The 25,344-nt window shown below is 35.4% G+C and overlaps 1 protein-coding gene across 2 annotated transcripts in view; it reads left to right on the top strand.

Moving 5' to 3' along the window:
* LOC111501921 (uncharacterized) overlaps positions 1-25,344 on the top strand; it is a 42,680-nt gene extending 17,336 nt beyond the window's left edge. For both annotated transcript variants that reach the window (XM_023155853.2, XM_023155852.2), the window contains exons 5-9: positions 1,822-1,902; positions 6,651-6,819; positions 7,183-7,274; positions 9,533-9,688; positions 17,980-25,344. In XM_023155853.2, coding sequence (XP_023011621.1) covers positions 1,822-1,902; positions 6,651-6,819; positions 7,183-7,274; positions 9,533-9,688; positions 17,980-18,300 — 819 coding nt within the window. In that variant the 3' untranslated portion in view covers positions 18,301-25,344. The remainder of the gene's footprint in view (positions 1-1,821; positions 1,903-6,650; positions 6,820-7,182; positions 7,275-9,532; positions 9,689-17,979) is intronic.

Raw genomic sequence — 25,344 nt, 5'->3', positions numbered from 1 at the left:
TAAAAAAATTGTTACTAATAATGAAACTGCTGATAATATTGCAAAGGTAGCAGATGAAATGGATAAACAGCGATGTGTTGCTGAGTCAGAGGATATTTGAGAACATCCAAAACATCCCTGACAAAATTAACTCACCAAAAAACCTCTTTAGAAAAGCACGAGTCGCCTCCTCGTTGGACATTCTCATTTTATTCACTTTTATCTTTTAATACGGGAAACAGACCAAAATGTAGTGCATGTTATGAAATACTAAAGATACCAGCTAGAATTGAATAATCCTCACCACCTTGAACATAACACAAATTGTATTTACCGTGTTTTGGAATATAAAAAAAATCAATCAGTTTATAGCATGCACCAAACATCGCTTAGGTATAGACTCTCCCAACAAAAATACTATTGGATTACGATAGCCCCTTGCCGGCCAGTGTCGTACATACCTATAATTAGTTTTAATTAGGGTAGCAAATGGAACATGGCTTCTTTTGCAATTTCTTTCCATATTTTATTTAGTATTATAGGTAGTGGTATAGTTAATTAAAATGCTATATAATGATACACTCTGGATGACTGTTTTTTGTTAGGCGATGTCATTTTATCAGAAACAACACAAATTATTCAGACAATGCCAAACGCCAACAGCATTAATATTAATAATAATAAATATCTTTATTTCTGAAGAATAATAGTAAAAAGATACAAAAAAGAAATAACGTCACGAGTGAAATGGATTATGTCAGACAGTATGGCTGAGGTATTCAGCAATAGTATAAAGTTCTATATTCATTAGAATCTTATGAATTCCCTTTTTGAATTCATCAAGTTCATTTATTTGTTTAATGCTGGTGGGGAGTTTGTTGAACATTTTCATGCTTTGATAGAAAGGGCTCCTTTCTGTAACAGTTAGTCACTGTTTTGGGTATACATAGTCAACATTTCTAGTGTTATATACATTTTGTGGTAGACTATTTTTAAAAAGATGTTTTTTTCTAAAAAGAAATAATAAGAGTTTCTGTATATATACTCCTATAAATGTAAGTATTTTAATACTACTGAATTTGCCTCTAAATGATTCTCTTGAGTTTAGTTTCAGCATAGTTCTTAAGGCTGTCTTCTGTAAAATTAAAATTTGCTCTGCATTTCTAGTACCTCCATAAAAAATACAAACAGATTCAAAATTTTAATGATATACCATTCGGTTTACATTTGTGTCAATATACTGACCAATACCTCTTATTGAATACAACACTGAGTTCAACTTTTGACAAACATTTTGAATATGACTGTTGAAACTCAGTACTGTCTATATGCAGTCCTAAGAATTGCATTGAAGATAAATAATGATACGCCCCTGTATAGAGCATTTGTATGTCTTGCAAGAGCTCTAGTGGTGGTTACATTGAAAATGAGTTTGTGCGCATTGGGGCGGGCTCGCCGTCACGTTTGGCGCTTACTGTATGTGTTAGTTATTATATTACTGACTACGAAGCAGTGGTTAAAGGATTTAGGTAGTGGATGCAGCAAAAAAAAGTTTGATGGATATTAATTGATCTTTTTTCGTGAAATGTAAATACTTACAAACAAACACATAAACTGGTACAAAGACAAATTGAAAAAGAATCAAAATATAATTGCAATATTAAATTCAAGTTTTTTTTTATATTTGATTTCTGTAATTTCTGTGTCTGGATCAAAGTCTTCTTTCGTTGACAATCTAGATCTACCTATATAAATGTGTTATACATCTATACTTTTAAAATATATGTTTCGTGGAATTTTTTATGATGGTTACTGTTATTCTATTTTCATATTTATTTACAGGGAATGGAAGCTGTGCTACTTTTATTGAAATATGGCGCAGATGTTAATGCAATCGCCGACGAGAGACATGATTACAGAACGGTGAGTTAATAGACTACCAAAGTATCTTCAAATATTGACATGTTTGGAGTCAAATAAACAAAGCTCTTTAGTAAATCCTACTGCATCATTATAGTTCATTGAAAATACACATTAAAGGTTGCGTTTTTCAGAGGACGTGTAGGAAGGGTCACAAAACCCTTGTCCTCCTGCCGACATCTTGAAAAAAGGGATACAAAGGGTTTTCTCATAAACTAGCGAACAGAAAATTTTAAGAAACATTATTTGTAGCAAGCTGAATTGTCTATAACTTTATTTCTATTACTATTTATCGTAAAATGGAAATTAAAAAAAAATTATAAACAAAAATAACTGAAAGTACTTTTTTTAAGGACAAAACACAAGCACTACAGAAAATCCTTGAGCGCTCACAGAGCGACTCACAGTGAAGTACGAGGTGTACTGAGTTGAACTTCAAAACGATGAGCAGCCAGTCCGTCGAGTATTTCTGATATGTACCGCTCTTGGTGGAATCAACTGTGCAAAGTCACTTGAACACTTCCCGTGAAAGTATCTATAGAAGATACGATGTTCCAGACTATCAAGGTTGCACGTGATGTTATCGTCTCCACAGGGATGGCTGTTTTCTGGATGAAATCCAGCATCCTCAGGTATGTTGCAGAGCTTCATACATGAGAACAATACTCCAAAGAAGAATATTACTGGAGTTTTTTTCCAACACCAAATCGTTATTTTTCACCTCGACACGTGTTTCGAATCACCAGCAACATCTCAGAGGAAGATTAAAACTTTTGAAGATGATTACTTGAACGATTTGGTTGGGAAAAAATCCAGTAATTAATACTACACCAAAGAAAGTGCTCATAAGTACACTGGCTGATTGATTCATAAGCATCACAAGTTGCTGAGGTGTGTACAGTTTTCTGGTTCGAAAGCGTGTTCCAAGCTTTTGAGAAGCAGTCCTTTGAAATTCCATCGACATGATTGTGCCAAGACATATTGGTCTCCATTTTAACCCCTAACAAACTTATCGAAGCAGAAAGCGGAATTGTCTGACCTGTCATTATTATATCCGGTTCGGAGACTGTATTAGATCCTGATCCACAGCCTGGACAATCGAAGAAAATGAAAAAAAAGGAAAACAACTTTTTAAATATATAGTTATGTTCAATATCATCTCGCCTAGAAATTGTCCGTGGATTAGGCCTACTGGAGATACCACATAAAAAAATGCGTCTTCAGACTCTACCTCATAGGTGGTGGGAAAAAAAATCGATAATGAATTAATAATAACATATGATTCTTAAGAAAATGATGGATTATATGAATAAATAAATATAAAATAGAAAACAAAGCGTAATGGTTTGTTTTTATCGTATTCCTGTATTCAAGAACCCGGTCAACTTCGGAGCGCTGTAAAACCTTGATAAAGTAATGAAACCACATTCGTAGTGAACATTATTCGTTGAAGAACCATCTATAAGATCGCTCTGATGTTATTTTATTGTAAAATGACCAAAAAAAGTTATAACGGCCGAAAGAAAATTTGTTGAAAAATTTTTAAGTTATTTTTGTTTATATTTTTTTATTTTCCGTTTTACGATAAAAGTGAACGCGAAAAGTTGTAGACGATTGAAATTGAATTGTCTCATAAAATTTTCTGTAGGATTACTAGTTCACGAGATACAACGCGCCCCCCATGCCCCTCCCGGATTGAGTGCCCTGAAGTAGGAGCTTCCCCCCCCATTTATTTAGCGAGGAGAACCTAACTACCCCACTCCATTCACCCCCGCTCACCGAGCGGTCCTCAACTTACTGATGGGCACTTCAGCAAGATTGACATCTGACCTCTTTTGGTCGAAAGTCAGCCTTTAGGTGCTATTCTTTCGCGATCGGTAAAATTGTTTTGTCATGACTATTCCTAACTGAATTTTTGTATGGGGGCCCCCAAAAACTAACCGGCGGCTATTGTTATTAATGTCGGGCGTTCCTCAGTGAGTCTAAGGATTCTAGAATCGCGGTCGATTTGTTCTGCGGTGAACTTGTAAAAGAAAATCTGATTAGTTATGCTTACCGGAGTCGCCTTACGGCGACTCGTGGGGGCGGTCTTTGGTTCTGCTTTGTCGGACTTGGATGTTTGTCCCTTTCTCGGAACCTGGGGTCATCCATGTTCAACGCATCGTGTAGATCGCGTAGCGTTGGGTTGTTGTGCGATCTGATTCTATCGAACACGCTCTCTGCGTGTTTCTCATATACACGTCCACATATTGCGTGTCCAGGTCCAAGTCTATGTGTATATATATATATATATATATATATATATATATATATATATATATATATATATATATATATATATATATATATATATACGCTACGCGATCTACACGATGCGTTGAACATGGATGACCCCAGGTTCCGAAAAGGGACAAACACCAAGTCCGACAAAGCAGAACAAAGACCGCCCCCACGAGTCGCCGTAAGGCGACTCCGTAAGCATAACTAATCAGATTTTCTTTTAACAATTCACCGCAGAACAAATCGACCGCGATTCTAGAATCCTTAGACTCATGAGGAACGCCCGACATTAATAACAATAGCCGCCGGTTAGTTTTTGGGGGCCCCATACAAAAATTCAGTTAGGAATAGTCATGACAAAACAATTTTTACCGATCGCGAAAGAATAGCACCTAAAGGCTGACTTTCGACCAAAAGAGGTCGGATGTCAATCTTGCTGAAGTGCCCATCAGTAATTGAGGACCGCTCGGTGAGCGGGGATGGATGGAGTGGGGTAGTAGGTTCTCCTCGCTAAATAATTGGGGGGGAAGCTCCTACTTCAGGCACTCAACCCGGGAGGGGCATGGGGGGCTGTATCTCGTGAACTAGTAATCCTACAGAAAATTTTATGAGACAATTCAATTTCAATCTTCTACAATTTTTCGTTTTTACTTTTATCGTAAAATGGAAAATAAAAAAATTATAAACAAAAATAACTTAAAAATTTTCAACAAATTTTCTTTCGGCGTTATAACTTTTTTTGTCATTTTACAATACAATAACATCAGAGCGATCTTATAGATGGTTCTTCAACGAATAATGTTCACCACGAATGTGTTTAATTACTTTATCAAGGTTTACAGCGCTCCGAATTGACCGGTTTTTGAATACAGGAATACGATAAAAACAAACCATTACGTTTTGTTTCTATTTATATTTATTTATTCATATAATTCATCATTTTCTTAAGAATCATATGTTATTATTAATTCATTATCAACTCTTTTTCTCACCACCTATGATTTAGAGTCTAAGACGCATTTTTTTATGTGGTATCTCCAGTAGGCCTAATCCACGGACAATTTCTAGGCGAGATGATATTGAACATAACTATATATTTAAAAAGTTGTTTTCCATCTTTTTTTCATTTTCTTCGATTCCAGGCTGTGATCAGGATCTAATACAGTCTCCGAACCGATATAACAATGTCAGGTCAGACAATTGCGCTTTCTGCTTCGATAGGTTTTTAGGGTTAAATGGAGACCAATATGTCTGGCACAATCATGTCGATGAATTTCAAAGGCTGCTTCTCAAAGCTTGGAACACGCTTTCGAACAGAAAACTGTACACACCTCAGCAACTTGTGATGCTTTATAAAGTTTGGTATGTAGTACGGCGCGTTTACGGCGGCCCTGTACGCTCGCGTTTATAAACGACTGTATCTGCTTCGTGTATGTCTGTGCGCACTGGCCCCAGACAGTGCAGGCATACAGTATTATGGGCATGAGGACGGTTTTAGATACAGCGCGAAAACACCTGCATCCCTTTTTCCAAGATGGCGGCCGGAGGACAAGGGTTGCGACTTCACAAACTTGAACTTAAGCTTATACCAACCCCCCTACACTTAAAAAAATGAAGTTGTGTCCTCTGAAAAACGCACGCTAAGGCCTATCTCTGTCTCTGTATCTGTAGAGTGGGGAGGGTGAGTGTAAGCCCACAGTACTTAGGCCACATGTGACCCATTGTACATCCTCCCAAGGATTTGTCCTCGTAGATCATTCGTTCATCCTGTCCTTTCCAGAAAGGTGGACAGATCACTGGGATACATCTCTTTTATATCGGCAGGTGTAGGCCAAGACTCGCCGAACACACACTCTCTTATTGACGATAACTTCCGGCACTTGCATAGGACATGCCTGACAGTCTCATCTTCCTGTTCACACATCCTGCATAGAGGTGTGTCCAATAGCCCCATATTAAAGAGGTGTTTCCTTAGTTGACAGTGGCCGGTCAGAAATCCTACTGTTAAGCGTAGATTAAGCATGGATTGAGCATGGGTGTAACATTTGGCTAGTTCCGCAATTGGCCAAGTCATCAGGCTGTAGGTGCCACTGGGTCCTAAAATTCATAGTCCAGCCACTTCCTTGGCTAAAGAGTCGGCAATGCGATTACCTTTACTCCTGTCGTGCCCTTTAACCCACCTTAGGATAACGTTGTCTCTTCAAGGCTGATAGGGTTTGTCTGCTGTCAGTGTAGATTGTTATGTTTTTGCCAGAATTCCTTTCTGGTTATTTCTTTTGTGGCGATTGAGATACCAGCCAGTTCTGTTTGTACCACGCTGGTATTTTTTCCCATTTCCCACTTTGGCTTAGTGATCTGGAGTACACTCCACATCCTGAGGCCTAAACAATTTTACATTCCAATGGACTGCATGTAATATGAATATTTTAAACGTTGGTCTCCAATTTCACATTTGAGACAATATTTTACAGGTTCTGCACTACGCTGTTTTATCCGGAAAATACGAAATAGTGAATCTGATGATAAAACAAGGAGCAAAACTGAATTACGATGAAGAATATGACATTGGAAAACCCAGTCCTTTGGATTTGGCCATACTCAAAGGAGATCCGCAAATAGTTGACCTGCTTATTCGATCTGGTGAGTTAATGATTTCAAATTTTATTTCAAAAATCATATTTCTCTCGTCACAAGAGAGAATAATTATCATACTTTGGAGTATAAAGGACCTTTGTTTGGACTTGAGAACGTTACATGATAGTGGACTATTAGATGCATTCCAATATCTGACAAAGTGTGAAAATTATGATCAGTACAACCGAAACAAGTTAGAATTTAGGAATTACATTTGACCTTTTTCTATTTTATACTTGTTGGTGTTGGTATAATGAAATTATGTACACCTTAAAGCTTGGAGAAATTAGTGAATCATTGAAACATATATTTTCTTGAAAATAAAGAATAGTTCTGCAACTTAAATCTTTTTTTCTCTTATCTTTTCAGGTGCCAATGTTAATTGCAGTTCACCCATAATAGGATCACCTTTACACGTAGCATGTGCGGATAATATACCCAGTAGATTTGATATAATCACGGTATGTTGTTATTTCAATTTTCAGTGATCATTTGTGAATAGAGGTGCCATATGTTCAGGTATTTCTGGATTAACCCCTCACTTTGAAACACAAAATAGATACAAAACTGGATAGCCTATTATCAACCGATGAAGTAAACTTGAATGCTACTAAAAAAATTTAAGGAATAGTAGAACATACCTTTACCAGTCATGTACATTTGCTTCTGAAAACTTCGGTTTTAGTTCTAAAATAACTCTCCCCGAAAAACTTTTATCTGAAAATATATGTGGTGTGAATAAATGACCAGATAGAAATTTTTGATGGTTTTTATTTGAGTTTTGTATCAAAGTATTTTTTCTTTCGTCTAATTCAATGTTTATGAGAGAGTAGTTGTTACGAAAGGGGATTTTTTCCAGTTTGTGCCTCAAAGTTACTTCTTTGTATTATTTACACACTTTTGTGAAGAGTTTATTTGTGAAATAATGACTTTCTTTCTTTCTTTGGAAGATTCTCAACTGGTTAAAACTGACCAAACATCCGGATTACTAAAAGTTAGTTGGGGAACTACCTCAAGGATCAGTTTGAGGTCCATATCTATTTCTTTTGTACATAAATGATATTACCCTCCTATATATCTGGTTCCTTCACTTTATTTGCCGATGACCCTATCATCCTATGGCACTCTGAAAATGTGAATTTGCTTCGAAAAAATGTAACGAGAGACCTACAAAAAATCAGGTCGTGGTGCGATGCACATTTTTTATGTTCAAATTTCAATCAAACAAAATTTCTTACATTTAAATGTCTTCTTCCGGATACAGAATTAGGTGCTGACTCTATATTATCTGACAACAATATAGATACCAATTTGAAATTCACAAATCATATTAACATGCTAAACAGAAAAATTATCATCCGGATGTTTTGCCCTTAGGAATACAGCTAAAAAGTTAGGTTATGCTGCAGCAAAACATGTTTTTTTTGCTCTCATTGAGTCAAACTTGAGGTACGCAATCCAGTTCTGGGGTTCGTGTAATAATGAACTAATTGAGAGTGTATTTTGTTGCAAAAGCGAGCGGTGCGGTATTTGTGCCAAGTGAATAGGTTGACTTCCTGCAAACCTCTTTTCCTGAAACACGGAATACTGACACTAACCTCATCAACGTTTTAGAAGCTATATGTCTCATTTGCAAGAATACATCTTTATATGAAAATAACAATGACAATGCACGGAATGCAAAGTTGTTGTTTCGAAAGTAGTTTTTCTTACGTGTGATTTCAGTTTTTTACTTCTTTGCAAGATCTACACATCTTTGTCTGTTTTAAAAATATCCCCCTTTAAATTACGATATATTGAATATGGAGTACTATGCTACTATTGCATACATTTACTATTTCATGAACAAGCCGGTGTTTTTTTTGGCATCCTGAGTGAAATTACCCATTTCTGGGCCTGTATAGTTGTATATACTTACGTTTAGTTCAGAAAAAATGCCTATCCACTTTTCAATCCCACCAAGCTGTAGATAAGAAATCTTCATTATTCCTTCACCACATACCTATTTCATGTCAAACGTAATATGTCCAGAATTGAACACTACCATGACCTATGTCATTCTAACTAATAAGAACTGCCTGAAATCGGAACATGGAACATGGGCGGAACATAAAATACCCTCTCGCTAATTATTATATTATGGATGAGAAAAACCCGCTAATGCTATGGTGACAGTACGTAAAGACGATTATTTGATTCAAACCCAGCCATGTATCATATTTCATGAGTGAGTAGTTGTTTCGGGAGGGATTTCTCTTCCAGTTTGTGTCTGAAACTTCTATACATTCTGCATATCTTTGCAAAAAGTGTATTTTGAAGTTAATTGCTTTCTTCCTTCTTTTGGAAGTTTCTCACAATTCATTGTATAAAGTTGGTGAAGTGAAACCCAGCAAATTTTTTCCCAAAAACTTATTTCTTCTGAAAATACATTCCTTTCAATTTGAAGAACTTGTATCACTATGAATATATTTGGGACTAAATCATATCTAACTTCGTTTATTATGATTCTTAGAAGGCAAACGTATAATGTGTGTATAGACTGATTTTTTTTTGCTATTAGTTTTCGTTTCATATGTTCTTGAATTAATAACCGATTCACTACAAGATTGTCACTCTAGAAAAGCCGCGACATGTGTTTTGCTATACAAATATGGAGTTAAATAAAATATCGGCTAGTTCTATCCAACTGTTCTTGAATTATTCATTTATTTTATTCCAGATGCTCCTCAAAGCCGGTGCAGATCCAAACTTGAAGGTTTATAGTGACGAATTCGATAGAAATTCTCAATTAAGGCCTGTGTTGGTGGAATATTTAGCCAGCAATGAGAATCCCAGCATAGCTGTAGTTCATTTGTTACTTCAGTATGGAGCAAAGGTAAAAAAACGGGACATAACTGATGAGCTTGAAAGTTCGTTGGCTAACACACATATGACGCTAGTAGCATTAAATCTATATGATTTTTAGTTAACCTTAACCTTCAAAAGACACGTGTACACATTTCACAGCTGTCGGACTATTAGTTTGTGGGATAGAACAATTTGAGTGAAACAACTTTTGTTATTTTTAAGAAAATTGATAAAAAGGAATTTCGTATACTAATAAAGCATTATTTTTTGGTTGAAAAAATACTGTTAAAGCCAAGGTTGTCCTTGATAAACAATACTCGGACTTCGCACCAGGAAACTAATCCGTTGAGAATTGGTTTGCTAAGTTTAAACAAGGTGAAATAGGCACCCAGGATGATGCACGCAGTGGACACCCCAAAGAGGCTGTTGTTTCTTTAAATTAATTTTGTTCACGTAGTTGAAATAATTGATCATGATTTGATAATAAAAAAAGACGATTCTGACATCGACAATAATTTTGAAAAGTTATAACATAGGTTGCCTTTTATGTTTCCGGATTTGGAAACCCTAGTGTTGCAATTTGGCAACTGACAGCTCTATCGCAAAGTTGGACAATTTTGAGCTTAAACGTACTCAGAACATTTTGACATACGCGCGTTATTTGTGTTGTTTACAGTAACTTAAAAGATTCATCTCGGTCCAAAAATGGAATTAAATAGTGAACATTTTCGTGCATTATTTTTTACAATTTTCGACGTGGATTAACTCAGAAACAGTGCTTGGATGAACTTAATTCAATTTTTGGCGATGAAGCCCCACAAGGATCAATGTTTATCGATGGTATGGTGAATTCAATCGTGGTCGTAGTTCAGTCCAAGACGAATTTCGTGAAGGTCGTCCAAAATCAGTTGTTGTTCCGATAACCATTGATGCTGTGCGCGAACTGATATTGCAAGATCGTCATGTGACCTATCGTGAGATTGAGACAACCTTAGGCATTAGTGGGACCAGCATACAATCAATATTGCATAAACATTTGACTGTCAAAAAAATTGTTCGCGTTGGATCCCACACAATCGAACCTCGTGTCGATAGGTCGAAGGAAATGCTTAAAAAATAGATCGCGGTGCTTCGAAACACTTCTATGACATCGTGACAGGTGATGAATCGTGGATTTACACGCATGATCCCGAAAGTAAACAGCAGTCGACTGTATGGGTGTTTCAAGATGAACCAAATCCAACAAAAGTTGTTCGCGCACGAAACACTTCCAAGCAAATGGTCGCCTGTTTTTTCGGAAAAACTGGACATGTCGCAACCGTACCACTAGAACAACGTAGAACAGTCAATTCTAAGTGGTACACAACCATTTGTTTGCCAGTTGTCTTCCAAGAAATCAGGAAAACCAACCGCCGAAGACGGATCACTTTTCACAACGACAATGCGAGTTCTCACACATCGGCTCAAACAACTGCATTTTTGAGCATCCAAAACATCGAGTTGATGAGTCATCCGCCGTATAGTCCAGACTTGGCACCGAATGACCTCTTTTTATTCCCCCACGTAAAAAACAAACAGAGAGGTCAACGTTTTTCGACACCTGAAGAAGCGGTTGCTGCATTCAGAATGCATGTTTTGGAAATACCTCAATCCGAGTGGCAAAAGTGCTTCGACAAATGGTTCAAACGCATGCAAAAGTGTATAGATCTTCATGTGGAATATTTTGAAAAACAATAAAGTGATTTTCAATTATTCATATTTGTTTTTGTTCTCTAATCCCGAAATATAAGATATTCACTGGAAACGTTTGATTCCTGGTTTATTTCAACTTTGAATCCAAAAAATTCACAGCAGGACTGATTAGACGGAACATTGTTGAGTCACTCTGCTACCAGTGGCTTAACAATATTACAAAAAATGAAGGTATCTTCAATGTAAGAGAACTCAAAAACATACAAAATGAATGAAGTTCGAACTGTGAGAAGACTCTCACTTCCAAGACAAACCAATGATGTCGAATACCTGAGTAGAATCTGTCCATACATCAAGAAAGGCCAACAATTTTTATGGGTCAGGAGCAATATGCTTTAACTTTTGCAGGGAAAATTTACCAAGGTTACTGGAAGCACCGTTTGTATCAAAAACTTTACCGGGATGGGTAGTACATGGCAGATACCCCTCCGGAAAAAGTTGCTGATGAATCGTCTTTAGTATTTCACGTTTGTCTTAAGTCTCAAGAACAAATTGATGAAGATATTCACAATTCAGTGAGGGACTCTTTCAAAATTGACAGTTTTGGGATAAGGAGTCCAGAAGAAATTGAAGATCTGAGGAATATGATAGAGCATTAAAATAATGGAAAATATCATTAAACAAGTTGAAAATCACCTTGATATAGGTCTCCTGTGGAAGAATGATGATGTAACACTACCTATAGTAAAGTAGTGGCACTTAATCCTCTGAAATGTATGGAGGGAAAAATTGACAGGAATATAGGTTTTGCGAAAGATTATGGCGAGAAAATTGAAGAATATTTGAAGAAGGTTACATTCGGCAGCTTGATATTACTGACGCAGAGAAAGGTGGTCCTAGAACCTGGTATTTACCCCACTTTGGGGTAACTAATCCCTCTAAACAGGGTAAATTGAGACTGATCTTCGATGCAGCGGCAAAATCGAATGGGGTAATCTTAACGATCGTCTTCTGCAAGGTCCAGACTTAATACAAAATCTGACATCAATTTTGTGGAAATTTCGACAGAAGCGAATCGCATTTTGCTCAGATATTCGATACATGTTCCACCAAGTTTTCAGCCCAGCACTTTTTCTGGCGAGGAATGGATAGGTCCAGAAAACCTGATATTTATGAAATAAAGGCAATGACATTTGGAACAACAGAGGCTATTACCGACGAAAACATCAAAAAAGTACACAAAATGATTTTGGATGACCATAAATTGAAGTTGATCGAGATAGTTGAGGCCCTAAAGATATCGAAGGAACGTGTTGTACATATCGTGCGTGAATATTTGTGAATACGAAAGCTCGGTTCAAAATAGGTGCAGCGCGAGCTCACAATCGACTAAAAATAACGAATTGATGATTCTGAGCAGTGTTTGAAGCTGTTCCGCCATAAAAAAACCCGAATTTAGGCATCGATATTTGACAATGGATGAAACATGCCTCCATCATTTCACACCAGAATCAGTATTTCGGGATGTGCATGTCTCATAGAGACTGGATGAGCTATAAGGAACTCCGTAATTATACCACCGGAGCAATCCGACGTGAAAAAAAGCCTATTTAGAATTTGTTTCGAGAAACGGAAATTCCAGTTTGATCAAGGGTACTCTAAGAAAACTTGAGAAATAAACACAGCCCTAACCTTCGCGCGGATTTATCAGATCTGAATCAAATAAACTCCCACTTCACAAATATTATTCATCCTGCAAAATCTGATCATCATGAAACACTCATTGAAAGATATTCAGACCTATAATGGACCTACTTTGAATTTTCGCAGAGTGACGCCACTTCCGACTCAAGAATACATCAGTGGTATGAAAAGGTTGTGAATGAGTAGTATTTGATTTGATTCATGTATTAATACCACTTTATAATGAATATGTGAGTTCTCTTTATGATCTTTTTAATTGACAGCTATTTTACAACTTGATAATAATTCCGACTAATGATATAACGGGTGTACCAAATATATAAATATATGTAATACACAACAATCTCCCACGCTTATTGAATTATTTTTTTTCAACTATGTAATCGTTGAAGCGCGATGGAAGTTTAACAGGGCGGCTTGATCTTCTCAACTTTGTTATGTTGGTTGGTGGATGAGGTATTTGATCATCAGGTACTTCAATTTGATCTGGTTCAAACACCTCATTTTGAATATTATCGGGTTGATTGACTTGTTCATCTTGCACTGGAATCGTCACCCAATCAGTTATATTAGGCTGATCTTCTACTTCTACTTCAGGTGCGAAAAAGACGGATTTACTTTTGGGCAAGTTGGTCGATCTTATCTGATCAATATGTGTCTTCAAAATATGTTCATCATCGAGTTTCACTTGATAGTGAAGAAGCCCAAATTTCTTGATAATTTCTCCTGTCTTCCATAACCGTTTATAATTTGTGTAATACCTTGTTTGAACTCTTTCTCCCACGCTGAATTGTCGTGGCTTTTTATTTGATGATACTGATTTTTCATGATGAACGGGTTTCAAAGCATCCAATTCTTTTTCAACCAATGTGCTGAGTGCGTAGGGAATTTAACGTTCACGATGGAAACATGGCTGTACACCTTCACGTAACTTGAGAACAACATTGAAACCTGGAACACATCCAATTTTCTCTTCGAAAACATTTGGATATTTTGCGCTTAGTTCGTCTACACTCCACAGGTTGAATCTTTCAGAGGGTACTGAAGTGTTTTGTTGACTTAGTTGGTTCAAATCTATCTTGAGGCGTTGGATCCAAACTCTACCAAGAATAGCAGCGTAATTATCTGGCACAATATAAACATCTTCTTTTATTTTGATGTTACCATAAGAAACGTTAACTACAATCTTCCCATCGGGTATATGAGAGTATATGAGCGGAATCCGATGGTTGCAGGTTCAAGGTGAATATTCAGATTCAAATCTTGTAATTGTTGACGTTGAAGAAACGTATAAGCTGATCCCGAATCTACTTCGAATTTGATTGGTTTTCCTTCTATTTTGACGTGGGCGTAATAACGACTCATATCAGTGTCAGAACTATTATGATTTTGATGAATATCAACAATATGTTATAATCATATTGTCGTGCGATTTCACATGAATTGTCGCTTTGAATTTGATTAGTCGATTCAGATTTTGTCTTATTTGCAACTAATGAAGTAATGCAGACCTTAGAAACGTGACCAGTCCTGTTGCATAAGGTACATTTGAGTGAGGTTTGTTCAGTGTGACAATCTTTTGTGATATGATTGGATTTCCCACACCTAAGACAAATATTCTGCAGTCCTAGTGATTCGAGGTTATATTTGCGACTGAGTGGCCTATTGTACCTCGATTTTCTATTTTTTGAAGGAATATATGAACATGAATGATTTCTGTGCATTTTATGAACATGTTGGTGTTAACAGTTGACTTTATTGATATCAACTGTTGAAGATGACGTTGAAATTGTTTTCTGGGCAATTTTGTGAGTATCAATTTTCGAAGATTCGAGCGCAATTGCTCTCGTAAAAATGTCTTTGAAAGTTTTACTATCAGACTGAAGTAATTGTTCACGAATGCTATTATCGTATAAGCCACGAATGAATTAAGCTGTCAGGAAGATTTCTGCAACTGATTTCTTGCACTCGCATGTGAATTCACTCCAAATTCTGGAATTGATTGTTGTTCATTTTGATAGATTGACAAAAAGTGATGTTGGGCAACTAAAACGTTCTTCTTTGGTGCAAGATGTTCTTCCAATAACTTTATCAATTCATCATATGTCAACTGATCAGGAGTTTTAGGAGCAGCCAAAGCTGTAATCATGTTGAAATTTTGAGCTCCAATAGAATTTAGTAGCAATTGAGCACAATAAGGCTTATTTGTACTGATCTGCTTCATTTGAAGGTAATTCTGGAACCTGCTTTTGTAGTTTGAAAACGATTCTTTCTTGCTGTCAAAATTTTCGAAATTAGCTAAAAGTTCATCACAATTTCTCCCTTGCTTGATGATTCACGGTTTGTCTGACTCTGTGAACTTTGTAATTGAGACAAGTGAGTAGATATCATTGCAGTTTGAAATTCCATAAATTCTTTGAACTGTTGGGCATCCATTCTTGAACGTTTTTTTTTCGATAATTTTTTTATTTTTATAATCTTTTTTTATTCACCTCGTCGCCAAAACTGTTGTGAATGAGTAGTATTTGATTTGATGCATGTATTAATACCACTTTATAATGAATATGTGAGTTCTCTTTAGGATCTTTTTAATTGACAGCTATTTGACAACTTGATAATATTTTCGACTAATGATATAACGGGTGTACCAAATATATAAATATATGTAGTACACAACAAAAAGTAACTGTGCTGGTTCTGACAGCATTTCTCTCATTATGTTGAACTATATTGAAAATTATCTTATCAACCACATAACACACATATTCAATTCCTCTATAGAAACAAATCATTTTCCTTCTGCATGGAAACATGGAATTGTACTCCCTTTGCCAAAATGTGAAAATACAACTGAATTATCTTATTTGAGGGCTATTAGCAAACTGCCTATCCTATCTAAGGCGTTCGAGCGGATTCTGAAAGATCAAATTGATTCTTTTGTATACAATAATAATTTAATAACAAATGTTCAATCTGGATTTCGTACATTCTATAGCACCACCACCGCTCTTGTTTACCCAAGATTTATACAAAGCAACTGATAATAAGGGACTGTAAATCTATCGGAAAGTTATCTCAGAAATCGGACTCAGTCAGTATGTCTGGATGGAAAGTGTTCTAGTGCTTTACCTGTTGACTATGGAGTACCTCAGGGCTCTATCATTGGCCCCATTATGTTCTCTCTATATATATCTGACTTCCATAATTGATTGATTGCACAGTTCATCAGTATGCAGGTGACATTCAGTTATATTATCGATATCCGCCAAGTAACTGGCAGGTAGCAATGGAAAAAATTAACAGCGATCTACAAAAGTTACTGGATCTATCTATAGCCCATAACCTGAAATTGAATTCTAAAAAAGCTCAGCTGATACTTTTTGGTCCGAAACACAAAATGTGGGACTTACAAAAGACTTACTGCAAATAATTACAGAAAGCAAGAACTTGGTTTGGTAGCTAGATGCTGATCTGAGATTTCACAAACATATAAATTCACTTTGTCGTAGCTCGTACAGTATCTTAAGTTAACTCTATCAAAGTAGAGATATTATGACTTCCAAATTGAAGTTGATATTTTGCGAAACCCTCATATTGTCCAGATTAGCATATTGCGATATAATCTACGCGCCTGCTTTGATACAAATTGATGTGTATCGCTTGCAAAAAAATACAAAACAATTGCATTCGTGTGAGAAAATTCGACCATATATCCCCCAAGTTCGAGGGGTCAGGTTGGTTACCGATTGCTAAAACCTGGCAGTTCCACCTACTCGTCAATACACATAAATTCCTCATTTGCAAAAAGCCAAAGTATATTTATGAAATATATAAAACTTTCAAATCTCAGAATAATTCAAGGACACGAAACCGTCACACTTTCATTATTCCAAAACACTCGACAGTCTGCTTTTCTCGTAGTTTCATTTACAACTCCATCAAACAATATAACGCTCTGCCCAGTGAATTTAGACACTACTGTTTAAAAAAAAATATGTCTTTCCGTTAACCAGCTGTCGCACCCCCTACGAAATTTGTGCGAGTTAAGGATTAACGAGGTCTTACCTTTTAACGTGTGCTTCCTAACACGTATATATATTTCAAGAAAAAGTTGAAAACATATCTTCTGGATAGATAATATATTCATGTTATGCCTTGCTCATATGGTTTTCCTTTTGTCTCCCTTTTGTGTATGTTTTGCTATATATTTTACCTTATTTAGGCTAAATAGATTTTTAATATTTACTTTGGAATTTATAACCTTTGTTTCTTTCTTTGTTTTACAAAGATTCATAAACTACTCACTTACCATTGTATACTACGTATTTATTTTTATATTTCTATATAATACATGCTATCCCCTAGGTTAAGTTGTAAAACAGTCTCGGCTGAAGTTCGCCCTTTCATTAATTTTTGTATCTACTTTTTCTTAATAAACAATCTATGTCAATGAATAAAGCCCATTCATCATTATTATAATTATAATATTCATCGACCATTAACAGCGACTATTACATATCGTTATTGGAGAATTTGGAGGGAAAAACAGCACCATTTGAAAAAAAGAAAGTGCAGTTTCCTCAAAACAATGCACCATGTCACAAATCAATGAAAACAATGGCAAAATTGCATGAATTGGGTTTCGAATTGCTTCTGTATCCACCGTATTCTCCAGATCTGGTCCCAGCGAGTTTTTCCTGTTCTCAGACCTCAAGAGAATGCTCACTGGAAATAAATTTGGCGCCGATGAGCAAATCGTAGTCTAAAAATTATATAAAAAATTGTATGACAACTATATTGAATAATAAAATCAAATTTAATACAATTTTTTTCTATATTATCCTACGAACTATTCCAGCCCAACTGTTCGTTTGATTAATAATTTTGTTTTCCTCAGCCTGGTTGATTTTGATATTGTTTCAGGTTGTAATGAAAACTCAGTTCAGGGATCCAGACGGCATGCTCAATTCTCTACAAAATGTGATATCTGGAAACTGCGACGCCATTTTCTTTCTCTTGACGGAGGCTTGCGAATCCTTCGATCCATGCATGATAAGAAGAAATAACGTGCTATCCCCGGAACAAAAAACAACTCTTTTAGAACTTGCTAAGTATCCCCTGTCGCTGAAAAGGCAGGTTAGATTATTTCTGAGGGCGTTATTACGGACTAAACTGATGGAAGCTGTTGAAGATTTTGATATGCCAAAGTGTTTGGAAAAATATCTGCTGTTCGACTATAGTTGAATTGAAAAGCTCATCGATTCTTCTGGTGATATTTCTGAAATAACTGGCCACTATTTTCACATTTTCTCAGTTGAGTTGTCCCGTCACAAAGTTTGAATTAATACCAACATTTAACCATACAATATATACTCGTATACTAACCTACATTAACATATTTTGCGATTTTATCACTAACATAATCCTTATAATCTACTACTCGTAGCAGGAGTGAGACCGACGAAGAAATATATCCTAACAATGGAACGCTTTTACCAGAAATGTACTTACGAGGGTGATCCTAGAAGTTCCTGGCCAAAAAATACAAAAATTTTGGAATAAAATTTTTTTTTCAACATAATCTCCTCTCAGCTCGTCTCGGCGGCAGTTCATACGCTTCGTTCAAATCCTGCTACCCAATATATTACTGTTGTAAACCAAGGAGCAGACTCACCCAGAGTAGAATCCAGTTCAGGTTTCATATTGGTTGGGCTGAAGTTTTTTAAATAATAGTATTGTACCACATAACGATGACCAATTTTCTCCACTTTCATAAATTCACCAGAAACTTTTGCTATTGATGAAAACCAAACAAATACTAAACAACGCAGCGTCTTCAAAAGTGAAACATATGCTTTATACATTGTGTACTTTTCAATACAGTGATATTTTGCGAACTACTACCGCCATCTCTAGGCCAGGCCGGGTACTTGTGGGACCACCTCGTATGTTCTTAGTCAGTATCGTACATACTGCCCCAAACTTGAATTAATGCCGCCTTTCAAATAATCCTTTCGCTACCTATTCGAAATCATCAATGAGTAGAGGAGATGACAATTCCTTATTCACTTGACATTTTTCTTTTTTCAGTTGAAGCAATCGTGAAAATCTAAAAGCAAATTGTTTTATATTGAAAAAATATGATAGACACAACATATACTTGATGGAAATCAACTATAACGTATTAAAAAAACACACTTTAACGTGAGATTTTCACTTGACAGTTTATAAATAGCATCTTCAGGTGTCAACAATACTGACGGAACAAATTATGTGCTTTGTTGACACAGAAATTGTTCTGTGTTCAGTGTTTTGTTTATAGAATTTGTTTGGTTAGTATTGTTGACGTCTGAAGATGTTATTGTATAGCGAAACACGTGTTGCGGTTTTGTAAACTTCCAAGTGAAATTCTTGTCCGTGTCACAATTTTTCGGGTACCCAGAGATGTATAAACCCCTGAAGAAGCTAGCCACTGGCGCCGGCGAAACGTCAGGAAAAAATTACCAAAATCCACGGCCTTCGAACCCGAAAAATAGTGACACTGAAAACATCGACCCCGAAAGCCTTAACCATTTTGTAAAAATCTTGTATTAAAGTGTGTTTTTCGAATTGTTTTATATCGATTACACTTGTTTATCTCATTTAAATAAAACCTCAAGTTATGGATTTAGAGATCAATGTACATTCATTGCCCTACAAAAAATTTCGTACAAAAACATTTCATCGATAGAAATATCATGTATTGTTTTTAAGAAACAACTTACTTATTCTAACGTAATGAAGTTAGGTACTCATCGGACTAATTTTTTTTATCAATAAATATTGTAATGACTAACATGAAATGCTGACATTAACAATAACAATTCAAAATATCAATGTGCTTATCAAACAAAAACTTTCTTGAAAAAAATGATAAAAAAATGCGAAGGAACTGTTTAGGCAGATTTAGGCAGATGGTTCATTTCAAATGATGAATTTCAGAATATATAATATATTATAGTTTTTTTTTGAAATTTATATTCAACTGATATCCTGACAAAAAAAATGAAGCATTTATTGACTTCCAGTGCAATTTTTTTAAACACAAATCTAAATACTCTGGTCAACAAGCACCTTTTTCTTTGTCTCCAAAAAATAATAATGAGGTGTCATTCGATTCAGAATAGTGGGTAGATAATTTTTTAAAACATTCAGGTTCCGCTTGCGATAATTGCAAAAGTTATAACCAATTAAGTGTAAAGAAATTGGGTTTGGTTTCTTGCAAATATCTCAAAAACTATCTGGCATTTTCCAAATTTAAAAAAATATTCATATGGAGGAGGAAATTTCCCCGAATAGATTGCAGTTGAAAAAATAAAAGAATGTTATTTTCTGTACTTGATTTTGTTCAAGAACCATATACATGCTATTCCGAATCGAATGACATTTCGTTCATATTTTTTGAAGGCGGAGAAAAATCTTTGATTTGAAAGGTAGGTACTTGTTGCCAAGAATATAAATACACCTCCAAAAATAATCAAACAAGAGAATCGTGACTTGTGTTCTTCCCATCATCGGAATATGAAAACGGTAAAACACAGTAACTACCGGCATTTATTAGTTCAAAATCATCAAGTCAGTTAATTGAATGTGAACCATTTACACAGTTCTTCATCGAATCACGAACACGAAAGAATGATTTTTTCTTTCACTTTAATTGAGGGTTACCAACTGTTCCACCACACTGGTGGAACAGTATACTTTGTAATGTCACCTATAGTAAGTGGGCATACTTGAAGACTGGTTATAAATTAAATCATCTGAATGAACAATTCGTTCAGGCCAGTCTTCCTTATCTACACAACTGATTCATGGACTGACACATATCAGAAAACAACTTCTCCCCTGGCTAATAACACGAAGGGCGTTGGATTATATCCAACAGGTGTCAGTGAAGGATTCCTCACAGAAGTAATTTCTGCATATGCTGTTTGCGATGATACAACAACCGGAATCGATTTTTAATTATTATTATTATTGGTTATTTGTCATCAACACGAAATCGATGACTTTCAGAGTGCCATACCTTGAAAATGAATAAGGAGAACGACTAGCAACATATCCGCCATGGTCCCCTCTGCCAGTAGACGAGGTATAGTTCAAGTAAAGGATCTAGTGCAACCTACCTTCCAGCAGCTCCCCTTTAATAATATAGTTAGGGAGCTAACTAATTTCGTTATTCAAAAATTATTTCTGATTATATAAGAACCACAATAACTATATAATAATATATATATATATATATATATATATATATATATATATATATATATATATATATATATATATAATATTAAATACTTCTTCTTTAATTAGTTCTATTACCTTCTTATCAAATTTTGGAAAAAATATTTTTACGCCTGATGATTTTCCCAAATCAACTCGATGGGATTGAAACCACAAAAATAGGGGAGAAGTCTCAGTATGGTGTGTCCATACTTCACAGCGATACTCTCAAGGGCATACACTTTTTCAAATGTTTTTTTGACTGTAAAACTTCAAGTAGTTGGTTTTTGGTATAGTAATCTTCAAAATACAAATTGATATCAATTAAAAAACTTTGTATTTCATCTTTCCTCGAATTTTCATTTGGTATTTTGATGAGCTGTCGCGAATGAGAAAGCGTTGTCAAGAACTATTACATTATTCGCATCCAAATTTGATATCAATGTGTTTTCAAACCATTCCTCGAAAATATTAGCTTCCATGTTCTTATGATAGTCAACATTGCAGTCCTCAAGTTTTTTTCCACATAGCTTCAAAGAATTCGGAACCCATTCTTTACTTCCTCCGCAATGCATAATGATTAGTCGCGCTCCTTTGGTTGCAGGCATGTTAAGCGTATACATTCTCGAACCATCAATTCACCCTTTTGTAACTGTATCGTGAGTGTCATACCCAGTTTCGTCCAACTAGAAAATTTGCCGTTGTTCTTGTCTATATTTAGTTATTTGTTGTAAGTATTTGTTACGCAATTCCACTATTCTTCTGCTTTCCATAACTGTTTGACGTTTGTTTATTATTTTAAATCTAAATCTTAGTTTCTTTATCCAATTCTGAAGAGTTTTGTCACAACAGCTCACGTTATGGCTGGAAGTATTCAATTTATTCCTTATGATTTCAGTTGTAGGAATCACATTGCTTTTGTAACAGTGATATTGTTTTTTCTCAATGATTTTATTATGCGAAAATCAACATCAACATCAATAATAGTTTGTTTCCCTCGAACCCAAACTTGAGATGTAGATTCTTATATACGATGAAACATACTCTTTGTGTTTCAATATTCAAATATAACCGAATATTATTCACTGGTATATCTTTTTCGCATTGTTCACCATTGCTTGTGGAATCACTACACAGGAAAAAGTCTGCGTTGTTATCACAATCGTTATTAATATTAGTACTTGTCCAAGGACGCCACATTTTAAACAGATAACAAAAATTAAGTAATTATAACTGCACCAACATCAACTTTCAACACTCAAATCGTGATCAGTTCCTGAACTGAACATTGAACACGACGGCTCGCATTCTATTCGTCATCGTAACATGACTTCAAATTTAATTTTATGGCTTTTTAGCCAATCATAAAACTCGGTTAGTAAAAATCATCCAATACGAACCGCCAATTCTTCAGTCCTTGTGGACTAGTTGGCAGCGGATTTATTTCTCTGAATTGTTTTTTTTGGCCTTTGACAGCGCCGACACCTTGAGTATACACAATACCGGTTACTTCGACTATACTAACCCCATATCCAAATGGCCCAAATCCTCGTAAGTGGGCATACTTGAAGAATGACCTGAACGAATTGTTCAGTAAGATTATTATTTGATTCATAACCAGTCTTCAAGTATGCCTACTCACTATAGGCGACATTTATTTCTTCATACGAGGATTTGGGCAATTCGGATATGCAGTTAGCTAGCACCTCGTCTACGGGCAGATGTGACGATGACAGATATGTTGCTTGACATTCGCTTCGGCTTTGTTCGAGGTATGATACTTTCAAAGAAGTTGATTTTGAATTATGGGAAGTTATCGACTTCGTGTTGAAGTAGGACACTACCTTGCACTGACGAGAAGCCAAGTAGCACGAAACCGGTTTGCAAGTGTATCCGTTCCAATAATTGAAAATCGATTTCGGCATTTATATCGCCAAAAGCATATGTAGGAATTTCTTTTATGAACAATTCTGCACTGACACCTGCCGCATATAATTCAACACTCTTTGTGGTATTAGTCAAGGAGTTGTTGTTTTCTGTTCATGTGTAGGTAAGGAAGACTGGTCTGAATAAATTGTTCATTAAGATGATTTATTTTGTAATAAGCACATTATATACAATAGAGAAGTTTCACGATATTGCTAATGACAGAATAACCAGTGGAAGGATTTGAAAAATAATCAATGAATGTACTGAGAAATAGATCGTTGAATTTGGCGTATTTTAGCGCAGATCGACTGGAAGATGACGTCATCTTTCTTTTTTAAGTTCCAACCAATGTAATGGATGGAATACGATACCAGCGTCACAAGTAACTGTGAAACTTAAAGTGGGTGCTAAGACAATTAAACATTAGGTTTGTTTTGGTTCTGTATTTCGAACTGTTATTGAACCGTCCCGTATCGACGACGAATCAATGCGCAGAACATTACAGTCACAGAACAGTTCTGGAACGGTCCCAACAAGTAAAAAACCAAAACATATAAAAAAATTATTCTGACAAGTGTATAAACAAAAATTGGAGGTTAGGTACCTCTACTTTGGTATAAAGATCATTGGAGTTTTGAGTTAAGTTTAAAGACAAGTTTAATCAAATATTTAATTAAGGTGTAATGATGTTTTTGAAAAAATGAGAGTAACAGGAATTAACTAAGACGTTATCTCCGGTTATCCAAAATTAAATTGAAAATATACATGCCAAGAATAAATTTTTGGAATTGTAAAAGATGTGATAATAATAATGATTATTATTATTGCTACATATATTTCACGTCTATCTGTTATGGTATAAGAATAATGTTGAAATATAAATTTGTCTTATTTACAGGTCGCAATGAACTCTCCGAGTTTTTTTGTTTTACCGAAGACAGTATTGTAGATAAAATACCAAATGGAACACCAACTAAAATACATATAAAAATGAGATTAAGAAAACGTTACTACCAGAATCCACAACGCAAATGAAAAATATTATTAGTGCGCAAGAGCAAATTCGAAGTTCTAAACGGTCCCTACTCAAATGTACGAACTAATAATTACCGTTTGGGATTAGTTCCGAATCGGTTCGGAGAAAACCAGAACACTTTGTGAACGATACCAGAACGACTCTAACTGAACCAAAACACATTTTAATAATTGCGCATGATCGAACTGTACAGAATTGTGAACCAAAACAAACCTAATGTGAACATCTTCGCCTGAGTTAGATGACGTCACACGCCGGATTATCCTTGTAGGCGCAATTTCAACTGCTTACAACTTTCTCGTATTTTGACAAATCGTTCACAATTTTGTTCTATTTTACCAAAATTGATAGCATTACTCTATGTTGCAAAAATGTAAAGTTCTCCATTATTGTATCTCGAGAAAAAATTCAAGAATTCGTTATATCAGGTTGAAAATTAAATCAGCCTATTCAAATAATGTTAAGCGTCGTGTGGTGTGTGTGTAATTTATACCGTCCTGAATAACCCTTTTTCCACTTAAGAATAAACGGATTTTTTTAGCAAATCTACTAACATAGGTACTGATATTTGTACCCTTACGAATTAACATGAAAAATGTTTTATAAGAAAAGACGTTTTTGTTTATGTCTGTCACTAACTTACTAATGGCTACTTGGTACTGCCTTTTTGCAAATTAATTTTCGATTAAATTATTTTTTTCATACGGCTGCTTCATAAATATGAAACAGTCATATATCGTTTGAAACAAACTAACCTTTGCACTAAAAATAATATCATTTGAGGTGGAGATTTTGACTAACCATTCATATTAAATATAATGTGGCCAGCCTAACATGTTAAGAAAGTGATAAATGCTTTTTATCTAGAAACTTCAAATAATTTATGTGATCTAGGTGAAATCATGTAGTGATGTAGAAATGCACGACCAGGTTATTCCGAAAAAGTATTGCTGTTTGGTACATCATTTCATATGTCTTTTATCTTTTATGATATTTTATATATTTTTATCCTTGTATTCATTTATATATTTCTACCTAATAAACATAACTCACTTTGA

Source organism: Leptinotarsa decemlineata, unplaced genomic scaffold, assembly GCF_025532065.1.
Source record: "Leptinotarsa decemlineata unplaced genomic scaffold, Ldec_3_MD MMD2_tig00027589_RagTag, whole genome shotgun sequence".
Taxonomy (NCBI): Eukaryota; Metazoa; Arthropoda; class Insecta; order Coleoptera; family Chrysomelidae; genus Leptinotarsa; species Leptinotarsa decemlineata.
The sequence above is the reverse complement of the archived record's forward strand: the minus strand, read 5'-3'. Positions and strand labels throughout refer to the sequence as shown.